Source organism: Lipophrys pholis (assembly GCF_963383615.2).
Source record: "Lipophrys pholis genome assembly, chromosome: 11".
NCBI classification, from domain to species: domain Eukaryota; kingdom Metazoa; phylum Chordata; class Actinopteri; order Blenniiformes; family Blenniidae; genus Lipophrys; species Lipophrys pholis.
Window position 1 is genome coordinate 1,137,596 of NC_137631.1, and position 20,916 is coordinate 1,158,511.

The window sequence follows — 20,916 nt, forward strand, 5'->3', positions numbered from 1 at the left end:
ACACATAAACCAGATTAGATCTGAATGGACCAGGAACCAACATAAACCAGATTAAATCTGAATGGACCAGGATCCAACATAAACCAGATTAAATCTGAATGGACCAGGAACCAACATAAACCAGATTAGATCTGAATGGACCAGGAACCAACATAAACCAGATTAGATCTAATGAACCAGAAGTGACTTTTATTTTGACAGTCACCATAATAACAATCTGTCCACTAGAATGTCCTGCCAGTGTTCATGTTTAGAGCTCATTGTTCTCTGCAGCTGTGTGTGTGTGTGTGTGTGTGTGTGTGTGTGTGTGTGTGTGTGTGTGTGTGTGTGTGTGTGTGTGTGTGTGTGTGTGTGTGTGTGTGTGTGTGTGTGTGTGTGTGCTCTTTCAGTATTGAAACTAACAACAGCACCAACTAGTGGACCAACATGAAAACTACACTTTTTCCAGCGTTTCTGTCGTTTCCCTGACAACCAATCTTGTTTTCAAAATGTTGCTGTGTAAACGTGAAACTACCATCATTTCTTCACTATTGAGCGCAACCTGAATATAAGCCACGCCCACCAGATTCAAAAGAAACAAAGGAAGTTCGGAGTGACGTGATGCACCTGAACGCATCACCCATATATTGGCTGCATTGTTTAAACCATGAAAAAAGTAGCGGCTTCTAGTCTGGATATTACGGTAACTCTGGAAGCAGTTTTCACTTGAACCGTGTGAACGAGGCCCCGGTCTGTGACCTGACGGGGGTCAGGCCGCGAGGCCTTCAGAGTAAATAGTAATTTCGTTCTCTTTGCTGTAAATCCTGCAGGCTTCATGCTCGGGTCCTCATTCCTCCGCCTCAGCGCTGATGGAGGTTCTCTCTGGAATCCTGCTCGAGTGCCGCCGGAGGCTTTGAAGCTGCTCTCACTGCTAACACCGTAATGATGTGAGGAGGAGGAGGAGGAGGAGGAGGAGGAGGAGGAGGAGGAGGCCCTTTCAATTAGAGCGCCTCCTCTCACCCCCTTTGTATGTAATGGCTCTTATTGTGAAAGTGTGGGGGGGGTAGAGATGTGAGGAGTTTGAATGGAGGCTGTTTACAGAGAAATCCTTCGCAGCATCTCGTCAGTCAATTAACTCATTGAGCAGAAATGAAAAGACTAATTAACTCCTGATTAAAAGGCCACTGGAGCTCGCAGACGGAGAGAGTCGCTCCTCAAACTCTCCTTTTTCCTCCTTCAGGCACGTCTCTCTTCTTCCATCGTGGCAGTTTGAAAAAATAAAAGCGTTAACTCTTTACAGGAAACCTGAAGACTCTAAAACATCAAATCTCTGAGAAAAAGTTGTGTCATAATGACTTCTGAGTATTTTTCTGTCGCAGTATAATGTGGTATTTACTACCCGAATATCACGTTCAGTAGTTTTCTGTGCTTATATTTGTAATATTTCCAACGTACTGTGATGTTTAACATATTATTACAAAGAGTCCAGTTTTGAAGGACTGCTGACGGACAGTGGCGACTTCCTCAGACGTTGGTTCAAAATATAGGAAAAATAAAATGAAGTTGTTATTATTGATGCTGGAGACCAAAGTACTGAGTACTGCAAAACCTGAGACAAAATGTCGACAAAACAAGCGACAAGCAGAGGACAAGACTTTAACAATGGGATTAATGGAACGTTAACAACGGTGACTGTCAAAATAAAAGCACCAAGTCCAGGAGAACCAGGACTGGGAGTCACGACACCACGGAGGGAAACTTTGTTCTGATTGGCTCAACTGAGCATGTGCAGAACTACTCGCTACTCGTTACTATGGTGACCAGGAGCAAGCGTTGTCAAAAAGTTGCGTTTCCAGTGGATCAGAGAACCGATCCCCCAAAACTCAACGGAAGCTTTTTTTTTTCACTAGGAAACGTCGTCGTGGAAACGGAGCCTGAGTCACCAACTGGTTACTGAGGCTACGTTTCCACGACAACGAGTTTATCTGCAAAACTTTCTTCTTGCATCCTCAACTTTTTATTCCAAAGTGGAACTTTTCTTTCACGGTTGCGATTCCCTCCTCCAGAGACGACGGAGCCTGTTACTGCTCATGTGCATCTTCCAGTGGTAAACAGTTCCTTCTGCTCGCGCTCCAGTAAACAAACATGGCCGACCCGTAGTGGATTGACTCGTGTTCTAGATTAATCTGTAGTTTGATGGTTGAGATTATCCCTCGTGGCCTCCGATTCCTCATCAGGCCACGGGAATGTCGCCTCTCTACACTTTGTCCCTGCACATGTCAGTGTAGTTTCATTACAAAAACAGGGAACAGCGCCCTCCCGTGGCCCAGCTGACTAACTACAACGTTGTCAGTGTGTCTGCTGCTGGATTAGGTGTTGTCATGGAAACGGGGGAACGGAGTTACTGTGAAAACGCTTGTCGGAATATGAGCGTCGGATAATCGTAACGTCTGATGCCGAAGCGGTTTTGGTCTCTGGACCTCAGACGGGAGAACTTTGGTGAAAGTGAGTCGGTGATGAAGAGGCGTTAGCATACCGAGCTAACGGCGTCCCACGTTTAACAAAACTCACTTTGTGTGTGCGAAGTCACGTCGGTCCGTCCTCCAGCGTCCTCCAGCACCCTCCAGGGCCCTCCAGAGACAAGCAACAATTATCACCACACAAAAAGACGTGAATGGACGGAGTGAAGGAGGTGGAGGTGGGGTGAAGGGAGGGGGGGGGGGGGAGGGGGGGGGGGAGGGGGGGGGGGAGGGGGGGGGGGGTAGTCTGTGAGTCAACGATGTGAATGATAATTCGAGGAGAAAGCAGCAGCTCTATTGGACATATGGACAAGTGGAAAACTCTGCATGATCTTCACTCTATCACGGGGATTAGAGGTGTAGGACACACACACACACACACACACACACACACACACACACACACACACACACACACACACACACACACACACACACACACACACACACACAAAGAGACATTATACATCGTCAGTAATAGAAAACCCATCACATACGATGGTACAGACATCTGTCAGTTTACTTTGACTTGATTTTCTTTACACACACACACACACACACACACACACACACACACACACACACACACACACACACACACACACACACACACACACACACACACACACACACACACACAGCTGTTAGAAAGTGTGCACTGTGACACAGGATGGTCTTTAGTTCTGCCTTTTCACAACCAGACAGTAATGGTATCAATTTACTATGGTCATTACCAGCATGAACACACACACACACACACACACACACACACACACACACACACACACACACACACACACACACACACACACGGTGAAAGGGTGATTTCATGGAGGTCTGTCCTGAGAAAGGAGGAGAGTTAATGTGTAAATCCTGACCTCCCTCCAGGTCCAGGTGCTTCTCCACTCCACTGCCCAGAACCAGTGTGACCACCGCAGGAGACACACACACACACACACACACACACACACACACACACACACACACACACACACACACACACACACACACACACACACACACACTTCACACTTGTAGTTCATCACCTCTTCCAAATATAAAACTTTGTTGAAACTATTTAAATCAGCTGGTTTGTTTTGTTTGACCGTAACGACGCCGGAGAGACGAAGTTCCCACCATCAAAAAGGGGGCGGGGCCCCAATGTTGCCAAAAACGTGACTTTTCCCTCATTTACACGGCGACAGAACCGGAGTGTTTTCGAAAAGTCCCACCTTTCGAGACATTTTTCAAAAGTTGCATTTTCAGAGAAAAATGCGATCGTTCTCAGTGTTTATGCCGTTGCCATGGAAACGGACATCATTTTCAAAACGATCCTTTATCCTTTGCATTCAGCTCCGCTGGACCCCGTCTGTTAAAAACTCACCTTTTTAATCAGCTTTTAACTGATTTTTATATATGTGTATATGTATATCTATTTATTTATCTACTTTATTATCTATTTATCTTCTTTTATCTGGTTGTTAACTGAATCTTTTATCTCCAGTGGTTCCTCTAGGGGGCGCTACACAGGTGGTGGCCACGTTCCCCCCTGGAGGGACGTTCTCGTGGGGTCCCCCCGTCCCGGGAACCTGGTTGGTCCCCCACGTATGTTGTGGGACTCGCCGGTCTGCCCGGGGTGGGGGGATCTGTGGGGCAGCGCCCCCTGTGGTTAGAGGCTGTACTACTCCCAGTGTGGACGGCCCCCAAATGTGTCCCTTTCCTCACCTTAAGTCCTCAGTGTCCTGCCATGTCTCCATACCACTAGTGTGTGTGTGTGTGTGTGTGTGTGTGTGTGTGTGTGTGTGTGTGTGTGTGTGTGTGTGTGTGTGTGTGTGTGTGTGTGTGTGAGAGTTCATATTATCTATTGTATCTTTGTACTGTTTGTAATCATGTTAAGTACTTTGTGTTACATTTAGCGTATAGAAAAGTGCTTCACAAATAAAGTCGATTGATTGATTGAAACACTGAGCAGGGAGCGTCTCCATGGCAACGGGCGCTGATCTCCTTTGACCTCCATGAGGAGCCTCTCATCCACTTTGTATGGGACAGATTTGACCGTTTTTTTGAGGTTTATCCACAAACATTTAACCAAGTCGGAATCATTTTCAAAAAGTTGTGTTTTCAGTGACTTCCAGCTCCGTTGTCGTGGAAACAGATCCTGAAGTAAACAATCCGGTATCATTTCAAACTAAACTTTAACTGTAGGTTTTCATTCATCAGCCTCTCTCCTCTTGAAGCCCCCCCCCCCCCCCAGACCCCCCCCCCCCCATGGGTGACAGATATGGTGGATTGAGGGCAGACCACAGCAGATCATTGACGTGAATGAATTCAGTGAAACCTTCATTCAGCTCCGACCTCCAGCTTTCAAAGCGGCTGGACGAGGAGGAGCAGTGGATCTCCTTCATCCTGCCTGGGGGGGGGGGGGGGGGGGGGGGGCAGAGTGGGGGGGGGGGGGGGGGGGGGGGGTCATCTCTCCCTGCTGAATGGCCTTCACGCTGGGCGCTCGCTCTCAACAGGAAATGAAAATGTGCGTACCTCTTTCTTGTTCTCCCCGATGCTAATGAACCCCGACCACGAATGGTGATTTTCTGTAAAAACGTCCGTCGGCCTCTTAAAGTCAAAGTTTGTTGGTTTTCCTCAGAAAAGATGTTCAGGTGAGTCGTTGTGAATATTTTTAAACTGTGAAACATTTTGAATGTTTCTACACCGTGACCCCCCCACACCGTGACCCCCCCACACCGTGACCCCCCCCACTGCTGCTGCAGGACGAGAAGAAACCAGCCGACAATACAAGAGTCACAACTGCCCATCACTGTTTTCACCCTCACTACAAATAACATCAGATTATAGAGCATCTTCCTCCTCTAACATCCAGATTATAGAGTATCTTCCTCCTCTAACATCAGATTATAGAGCATCTTCCTCCTCTAACGTCCAGATTATAGAGCACCTTCCTCATCTAACATCCCATTATAGAGCATCTTCCTCACCTAACATCCAGATTATAGAGCATCGTCCTAATCTAACATCCAGATTATAGAGCATCTTCCTCATCTAACATCCCATTATAGAGCATATTCCTTCTCTAACGTCCAGATTATAGAGCACCTTCCTCATCTAACATCCAGATCATAGAGCATCTCCCTCATCTAACATCCCATTATAGAGCATCGCCCTCCCCTAACATCCAGATTATAGAGCATCTTCCTCATCTAACATCCCATTATAGAGCACCTTCCTCCTCTAACATCCAGATTATAGAGTATCTTCCTCCTCTAACATCCAGATTACAGGGCATCTTCCTCCTCTAACATCCAGATTACAGGGCATCTTCCTCCTCTAACATCAGATTACAGAGCATCTTCCTCCTCTAACATCAGAGTATAGAGCATCTTCCTCCCACCAACTAATGGAACTGAATGTATTATTCAGCTGGATTATTAAAGCAACACTCTAATAATCCAGCTCTGTGACGGTTATGGAAACATAACACGAGGAGACTAATGAGGAACCTTCACTAAAGTGAACCTTTGACTTGTGATAATCCCAAACAACATCATCAGTGATGTTTTGCGGCGTTCCTCAGGGCTCCACTCTGGCTCCACTCTGGCTCCACTCTGGCTCCACTCTGGCTCCACTCTGGCTCCACTCTGGCTCCTTCAACTCTTCACTGCTTTTTTATTCTTTTTCTTTCTAAAACCTGAAACACACAAACAAACAAGTCGCTGTTTAAACAACAACGTTTCAAGTGAAAAGTTTGTTTTGGAAAAGTTTTTGCGTTTAAACGGAAATGTTTAGGAAACAACATCCGTTTCCATGGAAACGGCACAAACGCTGAAAGCGATGTAGTTTGGAGCAGTGAGGAGTAACCTCCACCTCCTGACCTCTCATGAACCCTCAGTCGGCCACTCCTCACAAACTGTTTGATTCCTGCTCCTGCTGCTCCTGCTCCTCCTGCTGCTCCTCCTGCTGCTCCTGCTGCTCTTGCTGCTCCTGCTGCTCCTGCTGCTCCTGCTCCTCCTGCTCCTCCTGCTGCTCCTCCTGCTGCTCTTGCTGCTCCTGCTGCTCCTGCTGCTCCTGCTCCTCCTGCTCCTCCTGCTCCTCCTGCTGCTCCTCCTGCTGCTCCTGCTCCTCCTCCTCCTCCTCCTGCTCCTCCTGCTGCTCCTGCTCCTCCTCCTCCTCCTCCTGCTCCTCCTGCTGCTCCTCCTGCTGCTCCTCCTCCTGCTCCTCCTGCTCCTCCTGCTGCTCCTGCTGCTGCTCCTGCTGCTCCTGCTCCTCCTGCTGCTCCTCCTGCTGCTCCTCCTGCTGCTCCTGCTGCTGCTCCTGCTGCTCCTGCTCCCCCTGCTGCTCCTCCTGCTGCTCCTCCTCCTGCTCCTCCTCCTGCTCCTCCTGCTCCTCCTGCTGCTCCTCCTGCTGCTCCTCCTGCTCCTCCTGCTGCTCCTCCTGTTGCTCCTGCTGCTCCTCCTGCTCCTCCTGCTGCTCCTGCTCCCCCTGCTGCTCCTCCTGCTCCTCCTGCTCCTCCTCCTCCTCCTGCTCCTCCTGCTGCTCAGATTAAACCAGCATCAGGCCTCTGGCTGCGATGGATCGGACTGGATTAGCCGTTTCCTGCCCAGACACAATGGACTACACCAGGAAACCAGATCAAACCAAGCGCACGCTCACGTGCACAGCCTGTGTGTGTGTGTGTGTGTGTGTGTGTGTGTGTGTGTGTGTGTGTGTGTGTGTGTGTGTGTGTGTGTGTGTGTGTGTGTGTTGGGAGCAAAGAGGCAGGCCAAAGGGCCGAAAGCCAACAAAGAAGAAGCAGAGAGGAGCAGCAGGAAGCTGACTAGTCACTTTATCCCTCCGGCCGCCTCGCCGCTCACAGATGAAGTTAAAATCAAAGGTTGAAGTCTGGAATTAGTGGGGGGGGGGGGGTCGGGGGGGTGGGGGTCGGGGGGTGGGGGGGGGGGGGGGGGGGGGTCGGGTTTAAAGAGAGTCACAAACCCACCGAGCTCAGTTCAGACTGTCTGAGCAGCAAATCTCAAACTGACAGTTTCAGTTTAGTTCAGATTTCACATAATTTCCTGATCTAATCTCAGCACAAAGCTGGCATGTTCCTTCAGGAGCTGCTCACATCACTTTAAATAACAACGATAACAACAATAACAACAATAACAACAATAACATGCATTTACATGTTGAAGATTGGTCTCAATTAACCTGAAAACTGAAATAATCCCAGTTCAAAACGTGTCTTGTCCCAATACTACAACCATCCTGATCTCAGTCTGTGTTATTCCAGTTCTAACTCACATCCAAAAACTAGGAACAACTGTCTAATCCCAGGTTAAAAACGGTCTAATCCCAGGTTAAAAACTAGGAAAAACGGTCTAATCCCAGGTTAAAAACTAGGAAAAATGGTCTGATCTCAGGTTAAAAATGGTCTAATCTCAGGTTAAGAACCTGTATAATCTCAGGTCAGAAACTAGTAAAGACTGTCTAATCTCAGGTTAAAAACCTGTCTAATCCCAAATCCGAAACTAGGAAAAAACGGTCTAATCCAAAAGTAAATATTAAGATTTTTTTTTTTATCTAATCCCAGGTTCAAAATTAAGAGAAAAAAAACCCTGTCTAATCCCAGGTTAAAAAAGTGAAAGTTCAGATTTATCCAAGTTCAAAAACCACCTTGATCATAGTGTGAAGACCAGTCTAAACCCAGTCTAAACCCAGTCTAAACCCAGTCTAAACCCAGTCTAAACCCAGTCTAAATCCCAATTTAATTCTAGTCCAAACACCAGTCTAAACCCAGTCTAAACCCAGTCTAAACCCAGTCTAAATCCCAATTTAATTCTAGTCTAAACACCAGGATAAACCCAGTGTAGTTATAGACTAGACTGAATCTTCCTCAGATCCACTGACCAGATGCTCCACTGCGTCTCTTCAGAGGATAATCTGTCCTGCTTCACTAACATGGATTATTACATTTCTCTGTGTGAGAGAAGAAACTCCAGCGTTAAATTTAAATCAAGCTACTTTTAATGTGAGCGAGTATTTCACTGCATCAACTCACCAGTTCACCTGCAGATCAACTTCAAGGAGCAACTGAACACCAATTATGTCATGAAGCCACAAATCATCCCTCATCATTGAATAAAGATTAAAGATTAAAGATTAAAGATTAAAGATATAATCTAATTTCAATCAAAATGTGAACTGTTATAAATATAAGATCAAACCAGAACAACGTCGTTGGTTCCAGTGGAAAAGTGTGAGAGGAATGTTCATTTCTCATGTCATATCGTGTGTGTGTGTGTGTGTGTGTGTGTGTGTGTGTGTGTGTGTGTGTGTGTGTGTGTGTGTGTGTGTGTGTGTGTGTGTGTGTGTGTGTGTGTGTGTGTGTGTTGATCCGTGTGAGAACGCTTGTCCCTCTGCGTATGCATATATAAGCCTACTATCCGTGTGAATTACAGCAGTGTTCATGTCCTCTTCTCTCACACACACACACACACACACACACACACACACACACACACACACACACACACACACACACACACACACACACACACACACACACACACACACACACACACACACAGTGAAAAGGCAGAGTCCTTCTTTTCTCTCGCCCTGTTATGCAAATCTCATCAGGCCCTAAAACGCGGTGAGTGAGAATTAAACGTGAATTAAATGAGGCTTGGTCTTTTCTCGCCGCCGCCTCTCAATGGGCCGCGCTCCGTCTCCATGGGAGATCCCCACGCCGTTTCCATGCCTGTTATGGCTCTGACAAGACGAGAAGTGACATAAATACCGTGGCCAGCGTTCAATCCAATTATGTGGCGTGGCCCGCCTCAATACCTGCGCCGGCGTCCCGGCATTCATCCGGCGGGCCAGGCCTAACCTCGCCCCGCCGCGGCGCTCTGCCCTCAGCCCCGCTTAGTGCTTCCCCAGGCTCCCTCACACCCCCGGCAGGGTGAGAAGCACCACTACAGCCCCTCCAGATCCTCTGCAGCCCCTCTAGATCCCCTCTACAGCACCTCCAGATCCTCTGCAGCCCACTCTAGATCCTCTGCAGCCCCTCTAGATCCCCACTACAGCCCCTCCAGATCCTCTGCAGCCCCTCTAGATCCTCTGCAGCCCCTCTAGATCCCCACTACAGCCCCTCCAGATCCTCTGCAGCCCCCACAGTCCTACACCACTGCACAGAGTGGCCTCTGGTCAAACATCAGCAAAGGACTCAGTGATTACAGTTACTGTGGAAAAAGTACTGGACAGGATAAACGAACACTTAGAGGAGGAGGATGCTCTATAATCTGATGTTAGGGGAGGACGATGCTCTATACTCTGATGTTAGGGGAGGAAGGTGCTCTATAATCTGATGTTAGCGGGGGAAGATGCTCTATAATCTGATGTTCGAGGAGGAAGATGCTCTATAATCTGATGTTGGAGGAGGAGGATGCTCTATAAACTGATGTTAGAGGAGGGGTGCTCTATGATCTGATTCTAGAGGAGGAAGATGCTCTATAATCTGATGTTAGGGAGGAAGATGCTCTATAATCTGATGTTAGAGGGGGAAGGTGCTCTATAATCTGATGTTAGAGGAGGAAGATGCTCTATAATCCGATGTTAGGGGAGGACGATGCTCTATAATCTCATGTTAGAGGGGAATATGCTCTATAATCTGATGTTAGAGGAGGAAGATGCTCTATAATCTGATGTTAGAGGATGGGATGCTCTATAATCTGATGTTAGGGGAGGGGATGCTCTGTAATCTGATGTTAGAGGAGGAAGGTGCTCTATAATCTGATGTTAGAGGAGGAAGGTGCTCTATAATCTGATGTTAGAGGAGGAGGATGCTCTATAATCTGATGTTAGAGGAGGAGGATGCTACAGATTTATTTATGACTTCAGGAGCTTTAAGAGGCTTTTGGACACACAGTATTTGAGACTAGTTTTGTACCGTTCAGATCTCAGACATGTTTCACACTGATTCTGTCATAAAGTGAAAATGTTCATTGGAACTCGACATCCAGGTGGCGTTGTAGAGTCATCTCCACCCAGCAGAGCATTTGTGGGATGTGAAGGAATCGTGACAGAAACGGAGGAGGAGGAGTAGGTGGTCTTAATGTTATGGCTGGTGGGTATAGATGAGTGCACAGAGGGAGCTCTGTGTGTGTGTGTGTGTGTGTGTGTGTGTGTTCCCTCTGGTTGTTCGATGCTGTGTCCGGAGCGACGGGTCACTTTCTGCTTCCCCACGCCTCGGCTGACAAAACCAGGACACAAACCAGACCTGACAACCACATCGCTTGGCCGCCCCCACCACCCCACCACCCCACCACCCCACCACCCCCCCACCCCAACACCCCCGCCCCCCTCCCTCGTTTCCCCGCCCAGGCTTGGCTTGTGTTTGGGCCCCCGGAGCCCATTTTAACCACGGGCATTTACAAGCTCCCCTCTAAACAACCTGCCAGGTGCTTTAAGCCTCCGCTGACGGGCCGCAGAACGTTCTGACGCTCCAATACGATTAGAGCAGAATGGGCGCCGAGCGAGAGAAAGGAGGGCGGGATAAAGGGAACGACTGTTAGCACAGCGATGTGCCGCGCTGAGCTCCCATGACCAATCTTCAACTAATGAGCATTCAGCGAGCGTGTTCAGTGTCACCGCTGTCCTCCGGCCCCAGCAGACTCCCAGGCCAGCTCGTCCTCATATTTGTCAGCAACACGGGCTAATCGCCTTGCTCAGGTTTTACTCTTATTGTACGAGGCGAGAGCGGCGAGGACGTTCTCACGCCGCCTGATGAAAATTCATGGCCGCCGACCAGGGAGACTCTCCCCCTGAGAAGTTCATTTAACAGACGGGAAACGCTACACAACTGGAGCAAAGTCGGACGAGACAGAAACAAGAGCCGTTTTTCTTGCCCTCTGAATGTCCGTCACATGACCTGCTACTGAAAAGAACTCAAACAAAACCACATTTAAACTTCAAACTTCAGCTGCGGCTCTCAAACACTTTCAAAGAGACGGAAACTACCACAAAAAGACACAAAATAGCTACAAAATGTCACAACACAACTTTAAAAAGTTACAACTTAACTTTAAAAGTTACAACACAACTTTAAAATGTTACAACTTAACTCTAAAATGTTACATATTAACTTTTCAAAGTTATAACACAACTTTAAAAAGTTACAATGCGACTTAAAAAAGTTACAATACAACTTTAAAAAGTTACAACACAACTTTAAAAAGTTACAACTTAACTCTAAAATGTTACAACACAACTTTAAATGTTACATATTAACTTTTCAAAGTTACAACACAACTTTAAAAAGTTACAATGCGACTTAAAAAAGTTACAATACAACTTTAAATGTTACATATTAACTTTTCAAAGTTATAACACAACTTAAAAAAGTTACAATACAACTTTAAAAAGTTACAACACAACTTTAAAATGTTGAAATGCGACTTAAAAAAGTTACAATACAACTTTAAAAAGTTACAACAGAACTTTAAAATGTTACTAAATAACTACAAACAGACATGAAGCAAATCCATAAATTTACAAAACAACAACAAAGCTATCAAAGTTAATTTGATAAAGACACAAACCATGAAAACTTTTAAAATTACAAATACACAGAAAACAGTAAAACAAAGTTACACAACTTTGACAAAAGTTTACAAAAGAGTCACAAATCAACCACAAAAAGCAATAAAACAACTACAGAAAGTTATAAAACTACTAGAAATTGACACAGAAAGTGCACAATGTTACAAATACTGTAAACAATTAAAAAAAAAACACAAACAATCAGACAAAAAAGCAAAACAACCACAAAAAGTTAGCAGTTCAAAAACAGTACAAGATCCCGCAAAATGAGACAAAGAAATTATTAAAAGTAAAAAAAAAACACAAAAAGGAAACATCCAACTTAAAAAGTTACAAAGACACGTAACAACTGCAAAAAATAAATAAATAAATAAATAACAAAAACACTCAACAAACTGGAAAAAGTGACAAAATAACTACAAAAAGACACAAAACAACTGCAATCAACAATGGAAAAATAACAAAACTACAAAAAGTTTTCAAACCACTAAAAAGTGACGCGTAGAAACTGCACAATTTTTTTAATTAACTACAAAGTAACACAAACAATAAGACAAAAACGCAAAACAACCACAAAAGGTTTGACAACAAAACAAAACAAAACAAAACAAAATAAAACAAAACAAAACGTTTTTAAAAAGCGAGAACCCCGGGTGCAGTGAAAAGTTCTGGTTCTGCGCAGAAGGGCTGAAGTTGAATTTAATTTTCTGAAGTTTAATTCAGTGTGACGAGTTTTGGATTCCCGATGTCTCCAGAAAACCCGCTTCAGGATTTCAGAACTTTATAAACTGTTTTCCTCGGTAAGAGACAGAAGTGCAGCCAGCGTGGATGTCACATTTCACAGTCAGTCACTCAGGGAACAGGTGCATTGTGGGAACGCCGTCCTCTCCCTCTGTAAGGAGCTTTATCCACACAGCACATGATGTTTAATGGAAAGTTAATGTGGTTTTAATGCTTGTCGCAGCCCCTCGACAGTGAAGGCCTCACTAATCCGCTCAGTGACACAGCGCCCGGAGGGACACGCTGTACTTAAACGCACCGCGCTCCCGAACACACTGTCTGCAACTCACAGTACTAACTAACTAACTAACTAACTAACTAACTAACTAACTAACTAACTAACTAACTAACTAACTAACTAACTAACTGTGTTTAGAAACACGGTAAAGTGGTTTTAAAAAACCTACAAAATGACATTAAGCAACTTCAAAAAGTTACAAAAAAACTACAAAAACACACAAAACAGCTTCTAAAAGTTATAAAATTACTATGAAAAGATACAAACAACTTCAAAAAATTATAAAATGAAACAAAACAACTTCAAAAAGCTACAAAAGAAAAGCCACTACAAAAACTTACAAAAAACTACAAAAACTTACAAAAAACTACAAAAACACACAAAACAACTTTAGAGGGTTAAAAAGTAATTCCAAAAACTTACAAAACTATTTTAAAAAGATATAAAATAACAACAAAAAGAAACAACTAACATCAGATTATAGAGCATCTTCCTCCTCTAACATCAGATTATAGAGCATCTTCCTCCTCTAACATCAGATTATAGAGCATCTTCCTCCTCTAACATCAGATCATAGAGCATCTTCCTCCTCTAACATCAGATTATAGAGCATCTTCCTCCTCTAACATCAGATTATAGAGCGTCTTCCTCCTCTAACATCAGATTATAGAGCGTCTTCCTCCCACTGACTGATGGAACTTCAACTAGCTGACAGGTAATGCTAATGCTAATGCTAATGCTCCAATAACGCACGTCAGTATCATTAACACAGAGATTTTACCAACTAGTTACTAACAAGTTACTTTCCATCTGCAGAGACTCTGCTTGTTTACAAAGAAGTAACTAGTAACTGTAATGATCCTGGCTGGCAGCTGACGGGTGGTTAACTAGCTTGCGCGGCGCGGCCTCTGCATGTGTAATGAGCGCTGGAGGTTCCTGTTAAAGCTAATGGCTTTAAAATGAGTCTTAACTGGTGTTTAATTCGCCGGCAGCTGCCGAGCAGCCGGCCGGCCGGCCCGGACCGCCACCAGCTGGAATTAGTTCTGCCGGAGCTCAGGGTCCCTCCGGAGAACCATCTGCCGCCGCGCCGCCATACAAAGGAGGGATTTCCTGCAGGAATAAAGTGCAGTGAATGCAACACGGTCTGGTTAAGGTGTCGAGTTCCCGGCAGATCTGCTGCAGATTTCACGTTTGGCTCCTTTTGTTGGAGATCAGACGGTTTGGTAACGATTCACCAGATTACTGCCCCACACACACACACACACACACACACACACACACACACACACACACACACACTGAGCTGGAAAAACAGATGTTCAGGGTCGTTAACTGAAGTTTATCAGGTTCAGAGTCGCGTCTGAATGTTTCCTGGATTTAATCCAAATCTGCCGATTTTTCTGTTTAATTTCTGAATTTGAAGGAGAACAGGATTATGAAAGAAGGTCAACCGGAGCGTTTGAAGGTCACGCAGACAAACACCGCCGGTCTGAAGTTTGGACCTTTAACCTTTAACCTTTTCATTCAGTGGGTTTTTTCTCACTGGAGGCGTCAGAACACACATGAAGCTAGAGCTACGCTCGGTAGAGCGCAGGCCTTCGCCATCGCCACATTAGTTTGGGGAAACGAGTTAGCATTGCTAGCATGTTAGCCGTTAGCTCATGTCAATGCTAACTAGCCTGTCAGGTAGCTACATCACTGGGAAACACTGAGCGTCTCCATGGCAACAGACGCTGATCTCCTTTGATCTCCATGAGGAGCCTCTCATCCACTTTGTATGGGAACAGTTCTTCTCTGTTTTTTAGGGATTTATTCAGAAACGACTAAATGTGAACATCCTAAAATCTCATGTATTGATCCTGGATCAGATTTCATGTAATTCGGGTTAATAATAGTTTTTATGAAAAAGTTGGTAAAATACATACAAACCAATAAATAAATGAATAAATACAAGCAGATGAAAACAAAACCTCAATGTAAATATGTAGTAATAAGAAAGTGTGAAATAACTAAACGTTAAACATTTTAGATTTATTTGAGATTCCTGTTCTACACACTCTGGTTCTACTCTGGAGGAGCTCCATGAGGTCCTCACCTCAGACCGTTTTTCCAACAGTCTTGAAGAGATGCTGAGCTCCTCACTCTCGCTCCATCTCATCCAATGGGTGGAGGCCAAACAGCTAGAGTGGGTGGAGGTCAGGTCCTCTGGCAGCTCCCATCTCGGTCACATGACCCTCACACAGCCTCAATCTTTGACTGGTGGAGGAAACATTAGAAGAAGCATGTAAATACCAGTAAACAGCATGAAAACACACACGCGCACACACACACACACACACACACAAACACACACACACACACACACACACACACACACACACACACACACACACAGTGTGATGCACTTTGATTCATTTGATGAAGGTGGTGCTCCTCCTCCTCCTCCTCCTCCTCCTCCTCCTCCTCCTCCTCCTAACTTCAGCTTCAGTGATGAGAGTTGAACTTGTGTGTGTGTGTGTGTGTGTGTGTGTGTGTGTGTGTGTGTGTGTGTGTGTGTGTGTGTGTGTGTGTGTGTTGGGGTATAAAGCCTCTCCCCCGGGCCGGACCTCCAGCATTCCCCCGGGTGTCTGCCTCCTCCTCCGGTCATGATGTTCCAGTGCAGCGGCCTGCCTCCTCCACTCTACCCGGGTCTCCTGCGTCCCCCGGCGGCTCTGTCCGCCCCTCCGAGCCGCTCTCTGCCCTCCGGCTTCCTGGTGGAGGACCTTCTGCGGCTCGGCCCGCCGGTCGGGTTCCTCCAGCGGGCTTTCTCCTGCAGGAGCCCCGCGGAGCTGCTCCCGCTCCGCCCGGCTCCGGGGGCCTCTCCGCGGGCTCCGGGCTCCGGCTCCCCGGGCCCCCGGGCCCCGCTCACCGCCTGCACCGACTCAGACTGCCTCAAGTTCGGCGTGAGCGCCATCCTGGCCCCGGCAACCCGGACCGGTACCGAGCGGTTCATTACTCAAATGCTTTTTAATTCGTTCCTACTTATTATTCATCTCATTAATTTTTATATTAGTGAGTCTGCCTGTCATTTAAAATGTATTAATTAATTAATTTTCTCTCATCAGTTTTATTGATTTAAAATGAAATCGGGGATTAATCTCTAATCCATCGTGGTTTTGTAATCTGGTTTTAGTTTTCTTCTTTGCTGCACTTAGTCATGTATTCTAAATATATTTTCAAATTTACCAAATTAAATATGAATTTATTCTCTTTTAATAAATTTGACATTTGAGCAATAATCCCTTCAAAAAGTTTTTTTAAATAGTCTGAACAAAGATGTATTGTTTTGTTATTCAGATTTTATTATTATTGATAATATTAGTATTAATATTTATATTAATAAGAACAAGAAGAAGAAAAAATCACTTAATGAGAAAGTTTTTGAATATTGAAATATTGAATATGAAATACTTACAGGCAGATTATGAGGTTTTAATTTGATGTGAAATTTCTTGTGAATTATTTGATGAAACTTAAATCAGTGTCTTTAAATTAAAATGTTTAATTTGATGCAGAAAAGTGATGAAAAGTGTCAAATCGTGTCACAAGTTGTAGTTTGATGTTTGTTTCTTCTTCTTCTTGTGTTTCAGTTGAAAGTGTCGAGAGGAAATCCTTCCCGCTGCCCTTCTTCGACCTTCATCCCTTCATCAGAGCTTCTTACCTCTCAGGTTGGTGATCCTCAGGTCCTCGGGTCTTTAGTCACACTTCAGCAGCTGAACTGAAAAGAGGATTTGTCAAAAATATTTGTTGTATTTATTTTGTTCTTGACCTCAAACTGAGGAGATATCTTTAATTTGATCTTAGAAAACACAAGATTTGACCTTTTGCGTGACGCTGAGTTCCACTGGAAGGCCGCTGATGGAATTCTAATGGACGAAATAATGTTTTAATATTAATACATTTAATAATAAATAACGTGTTTTCACTGTTTCAGAGGGTTTTGTGTATATTTGATGTTTTCAGGGTGTTTTCCTCCTCTTCATGTTGTTGCCCCCAGATATTCTGGGGGCATTTTGTTTCCACGCTTCGCTCGGGGACTTTTCTCAGTGTTGTCGCTGTGTTTTCACAATTCAGGGTGTTTCGGGGCAGTTTGCTGGGAGTTTGAGACGTTTGAGGGCATTTTTAATGTGTTTTCAAACTGTTTTTGGGGCCTGTTTTCTGGGTATTTTCAAGTGAATGTTCAGGGTGTTTTCAGAGTATTTTGTAGGGTATTTCTAAGTGTGTTCAGGTTGTTTTGGGGATGTTTTCAGAGTATTGTTCAGGTGATTTTCCAGCTACTTTGAGGGTATTCTCCAAATATTTTCCAGGTATTTTCCAGGTGGTTTCAGGGTGTTTGTGTTCAGAGTATTTTTAAGGTTGTTTTAGAGCAGTTTTCTGGGTTTTTGAGACACTTTTGGAGTATTGTTAATGTGTTTTCTAACAGATTTTTGGTTGCTTTCAGGCCGTTCACAATATTTTTAGGGTGTTTTGAGACTGTTTACAGGCTAGTTGAAGGATATCGTTTAGGGTATTTTTTAAGTGTTATCAGGGTATTTTTCATTGTGTTTATGGGATTTTTCTACGACTGTTTTGGGTTGTTTTTTTTAAATGTGTTTTCAAACTGTTTTTTGGTTGTTTTCAGATTCTCTTTGAGAGACTTTTAAGCGCGTGTCCAGCGTGTGTTCAGGTAGTTTTCTGGGTGTTTTCAGAGTATTTTCCAGGTATTTTCAGCGTGTGTTCAGGCAGTTTTCTGGGTATTTTCCAGGTACTTTCAGTGTGTGTTCAGGCAGTTTTCTGGGGCTGTTCTCGTAGTGTAATGCAGTGTGGCAGCGGCACTAACACACTGTGAACCCTGTGAATCTGACCTGCCTCTAATGGGGCTGTAATGAAGCGGCCTGTCGACGGCCTTTTCCACTCGATTCACCGACACACAATCAGGCGGCTGCACGCCTCATTAGAGGCCGTGTGAGGGCGCCGCCGCGGGGCCGCCTCATTTACATAACCTGTGTTTGCAGCTCCGGACAAATTGGCCTCTTCAGCGTCACTTTTCAGGCAGAACGGGGAAATTAGTGCGAGCGTCAGGGAGCCGGAGAGGGAACAAACAAACGCTTCGTTTGTGGTGTGAATGGCTGAAAAAGTCAAAATTCACAAAGAATCTTTGAATTCGTGAAAATTAAAGTAAAACAATCCTCGTCGCTGCTTCAAATGGGGCGAAAATACACTTTTCTACTCTAAATGAAATGAACTTGAAGGCCATAAAGACTCTTCAGAGCGGCCTCATGTGGGCCGCACTCTGCATGTTTCCCATCTTTCTTCCAAATAACTGAAAAATAAATGAAAACAAAACACAAATAAAATACTTTAAAGGTTTATAGGATGTTTTACACCTTAAAAAAAACTATTTTAAGGTTTTTTTTTGTGCTACTTAAGGGTTCTTGGGTTGGAGACAATTTTGGGGGTTTTGTTGAGGATATTTTTAATGTTTTTAGGCCTTTATAGTGTTTTCAGGGTGTGTCTTTTTTAATCTGTTTTAAGATTATTTTCTGTTTTCTGATTTAATGCTTCATGTAGTTGTTTTTTTTTTTTTATCAAGGATGTGTTTTAATGTGTCTTAGTCATTTTTCAGGGTGTATTTAAGTATTTTTTCAGGGCTATTTTAAGTTTTTTTTAAATAATTGATAGTTTTTAGACTGTTTACTGGCTGTTTTATTTGTTGTAATGATTATTTAAAGGCTCTTAGGACTTTTTAGACTGTTTTCAGGGTGTTTAGTTAAGGGTTTATATAATAGTTTTTTTTTATAAACACATGTATTTAGTGTTTTCATTGAGAGGTTTTTAAAGGTGTTGTAGACTTCTTTCAGTTATTTTTATTTGTATATTTTTGTATATTTTATGTGTTTATCTAAGAGTATATTGAATAGTGTTTTTAAGGTTTTTAAAAGTCTATTTTAACATAGTTCTTTTAAGGGTTTGGTGTATTTTGGACAGTTTTAAGGATGTTTTCAGGGTGTTTATCTTAGGGTTTATAGAGTAGTGTTTCTAAGGTTATATTTTAAGTTTCTTTCAAAAAGTTAGATTTTCTTTGCCATTTTAAGGCTTTTTTTCGATATTTTTTTTTAGATTTATAGATTATTTTCTGTCTGTTTTTACTTTATTTTGTGTACTGTTCATTCAAAAGCTTTGAGGGTGTTTCAGATAGTTTCAAGTTGATAGAATTTCAGGGTTTTTAAAAGTTTCAGGTGGCTTTTGAGGCGTGGTTAAGAATGTTGTTGTTTCCCGTCCAGCCTCGGCCTCGGTGGTTCCCGTCCCGGGGACTTTCTCGTGGCCCCTGGCCCCCAGAGGGAAGCCGCGCAGGGGGATGCTGCGGCGGGCCGTCTTCTCAGACCTCCAGAGGAAGGCGCTAGAGAGAACCTTCCAGAAGCAGAAGTACATCAGCAAACCAGACCGGAAGAAGCTGGCAGGGAAGCTCGGACTCAAAGACTCACAGGTATACAAACAGTTGTTTACTTTGTTGGAATTAATGACGTGGTTTGTTTGTTGACAGTAATATTGCCATTTTTGTTGTTGTTTGTTCGTGTTGTGGTGGTGTTATTTGTTGTAACGTTGTTGTTTGTTCGTGTTGTGGTGGTGTTATTTGTTGTAACGTTGTTGTTTGTTCGTGTTGTGGTGGTGTTATTTGTTGTAACGTTGTTGTTTGTTCGTGTTGTGGTGGTGTTATTTGTTGTAACGTTGTTGTTTGTTAATGTTGTGGTGGTGTTATTTGTTGTAACGTTGTTGTTGTTGTTGTTGTGCTTCCAGGTGAAGATCTGGTTCCAGAACCGCAGGATGAAGTGGAGGAACTCTAAAGAGCGAGAGCTGCTGTCCACCGGCGGCTGCCGGCAGCAGACCCTCCCTACCAAGACCAACCCCCACCCCGACCTCACCGACGTGAGCGCCAACTTTCACCACAGCCTCAGCCCGGAGCCACGCCCACCGCACACCCTTCATCATCATCATCATCATCATCATCATCGTCATCATGCTCCTCATCCTCACAACACCCCCTCCCCCTCCTCCTCCTCTCCGTCAGTGTCCAGCAAACAGTCTGAAGCCTCCGAGTCAGAAAGCGAAGAAATCACTGTGTCATAGGAGGGATGGATGGATGGATGAATGGATGGATGGATGGATGGAGGATGGATGGATGGATGGTTGGATGGATGGATGGAGGATGGATGGATGGATGGATGGATGGATGGATGGACATAAGGACACATGATGGATGGATGGATGGATGGAAGGACATAGGGATGCGTTATGGATGAATGGATGGATGGATGGCTGGATGGATGGATGGATGGATGGATAGATGGATGGACATAAGGACACATGATGATGGATGGATGGATGGATGGATGGATGGATGGATGGATGGATGGCTGGATGGATGGATGGATGGATGGATAGATGGATGGACATAAGGACACATGATGATGGATGGATGGATGGATGGATAAATGAGAGAATGACTGGACGATGGAGTCCGGTCTGTGTACATATATGTGTATTATTCCCAGAGTACAGGCTCTGTACTTCACTCACACAAACTCTTTTAACTTCTCATGAACAAAATGTTTGTTTTCTAAACAGATTTTGTATTCTCTATATTTTCTCTAATAAATCCATAAAAAGACTTCTGAGTGTACCGACGTGTTACGCCATCAGGGTGCGTCTGCAGCACAAACAACCCTGCCAGTGGAAAACTTCAAATAAAGTTTATTAAAAAACAAAAAAAGAAGCTGCCGGTGGAAAACG

The 20,916-nt window shown here is 44.3% G+C and overlaps 1 protein-coding gene across 1 annotated transcript; it reads left to right on the forward strand.

Annotated features, from left to right (window-relative positions):
* Positions 1–15,752: 15,752 nt before the first annotated feature.
* LOC308116282 (homeobox protein DBX1-B-like) lies at positions 15,753–20,253 on the forward strand (the record flags this gene model as incomplete). Its single annotated transcript, XM_080474377.1, has 4 exons — positions 15,753–16,083; positions 16,737–16,814; positions 19,410–19,612; positions 19,924–20,253. The coding sequence occupies 4 exons, from the start codon at positions 15,753–15,755 to the stop codon at positions 20,251–20,253; spliced, it is 942 nt and encodes a 313-aa protein (XP_080330503.1).
* Positions 20,254–20,916: the final 663 nt, after the last annotated feature.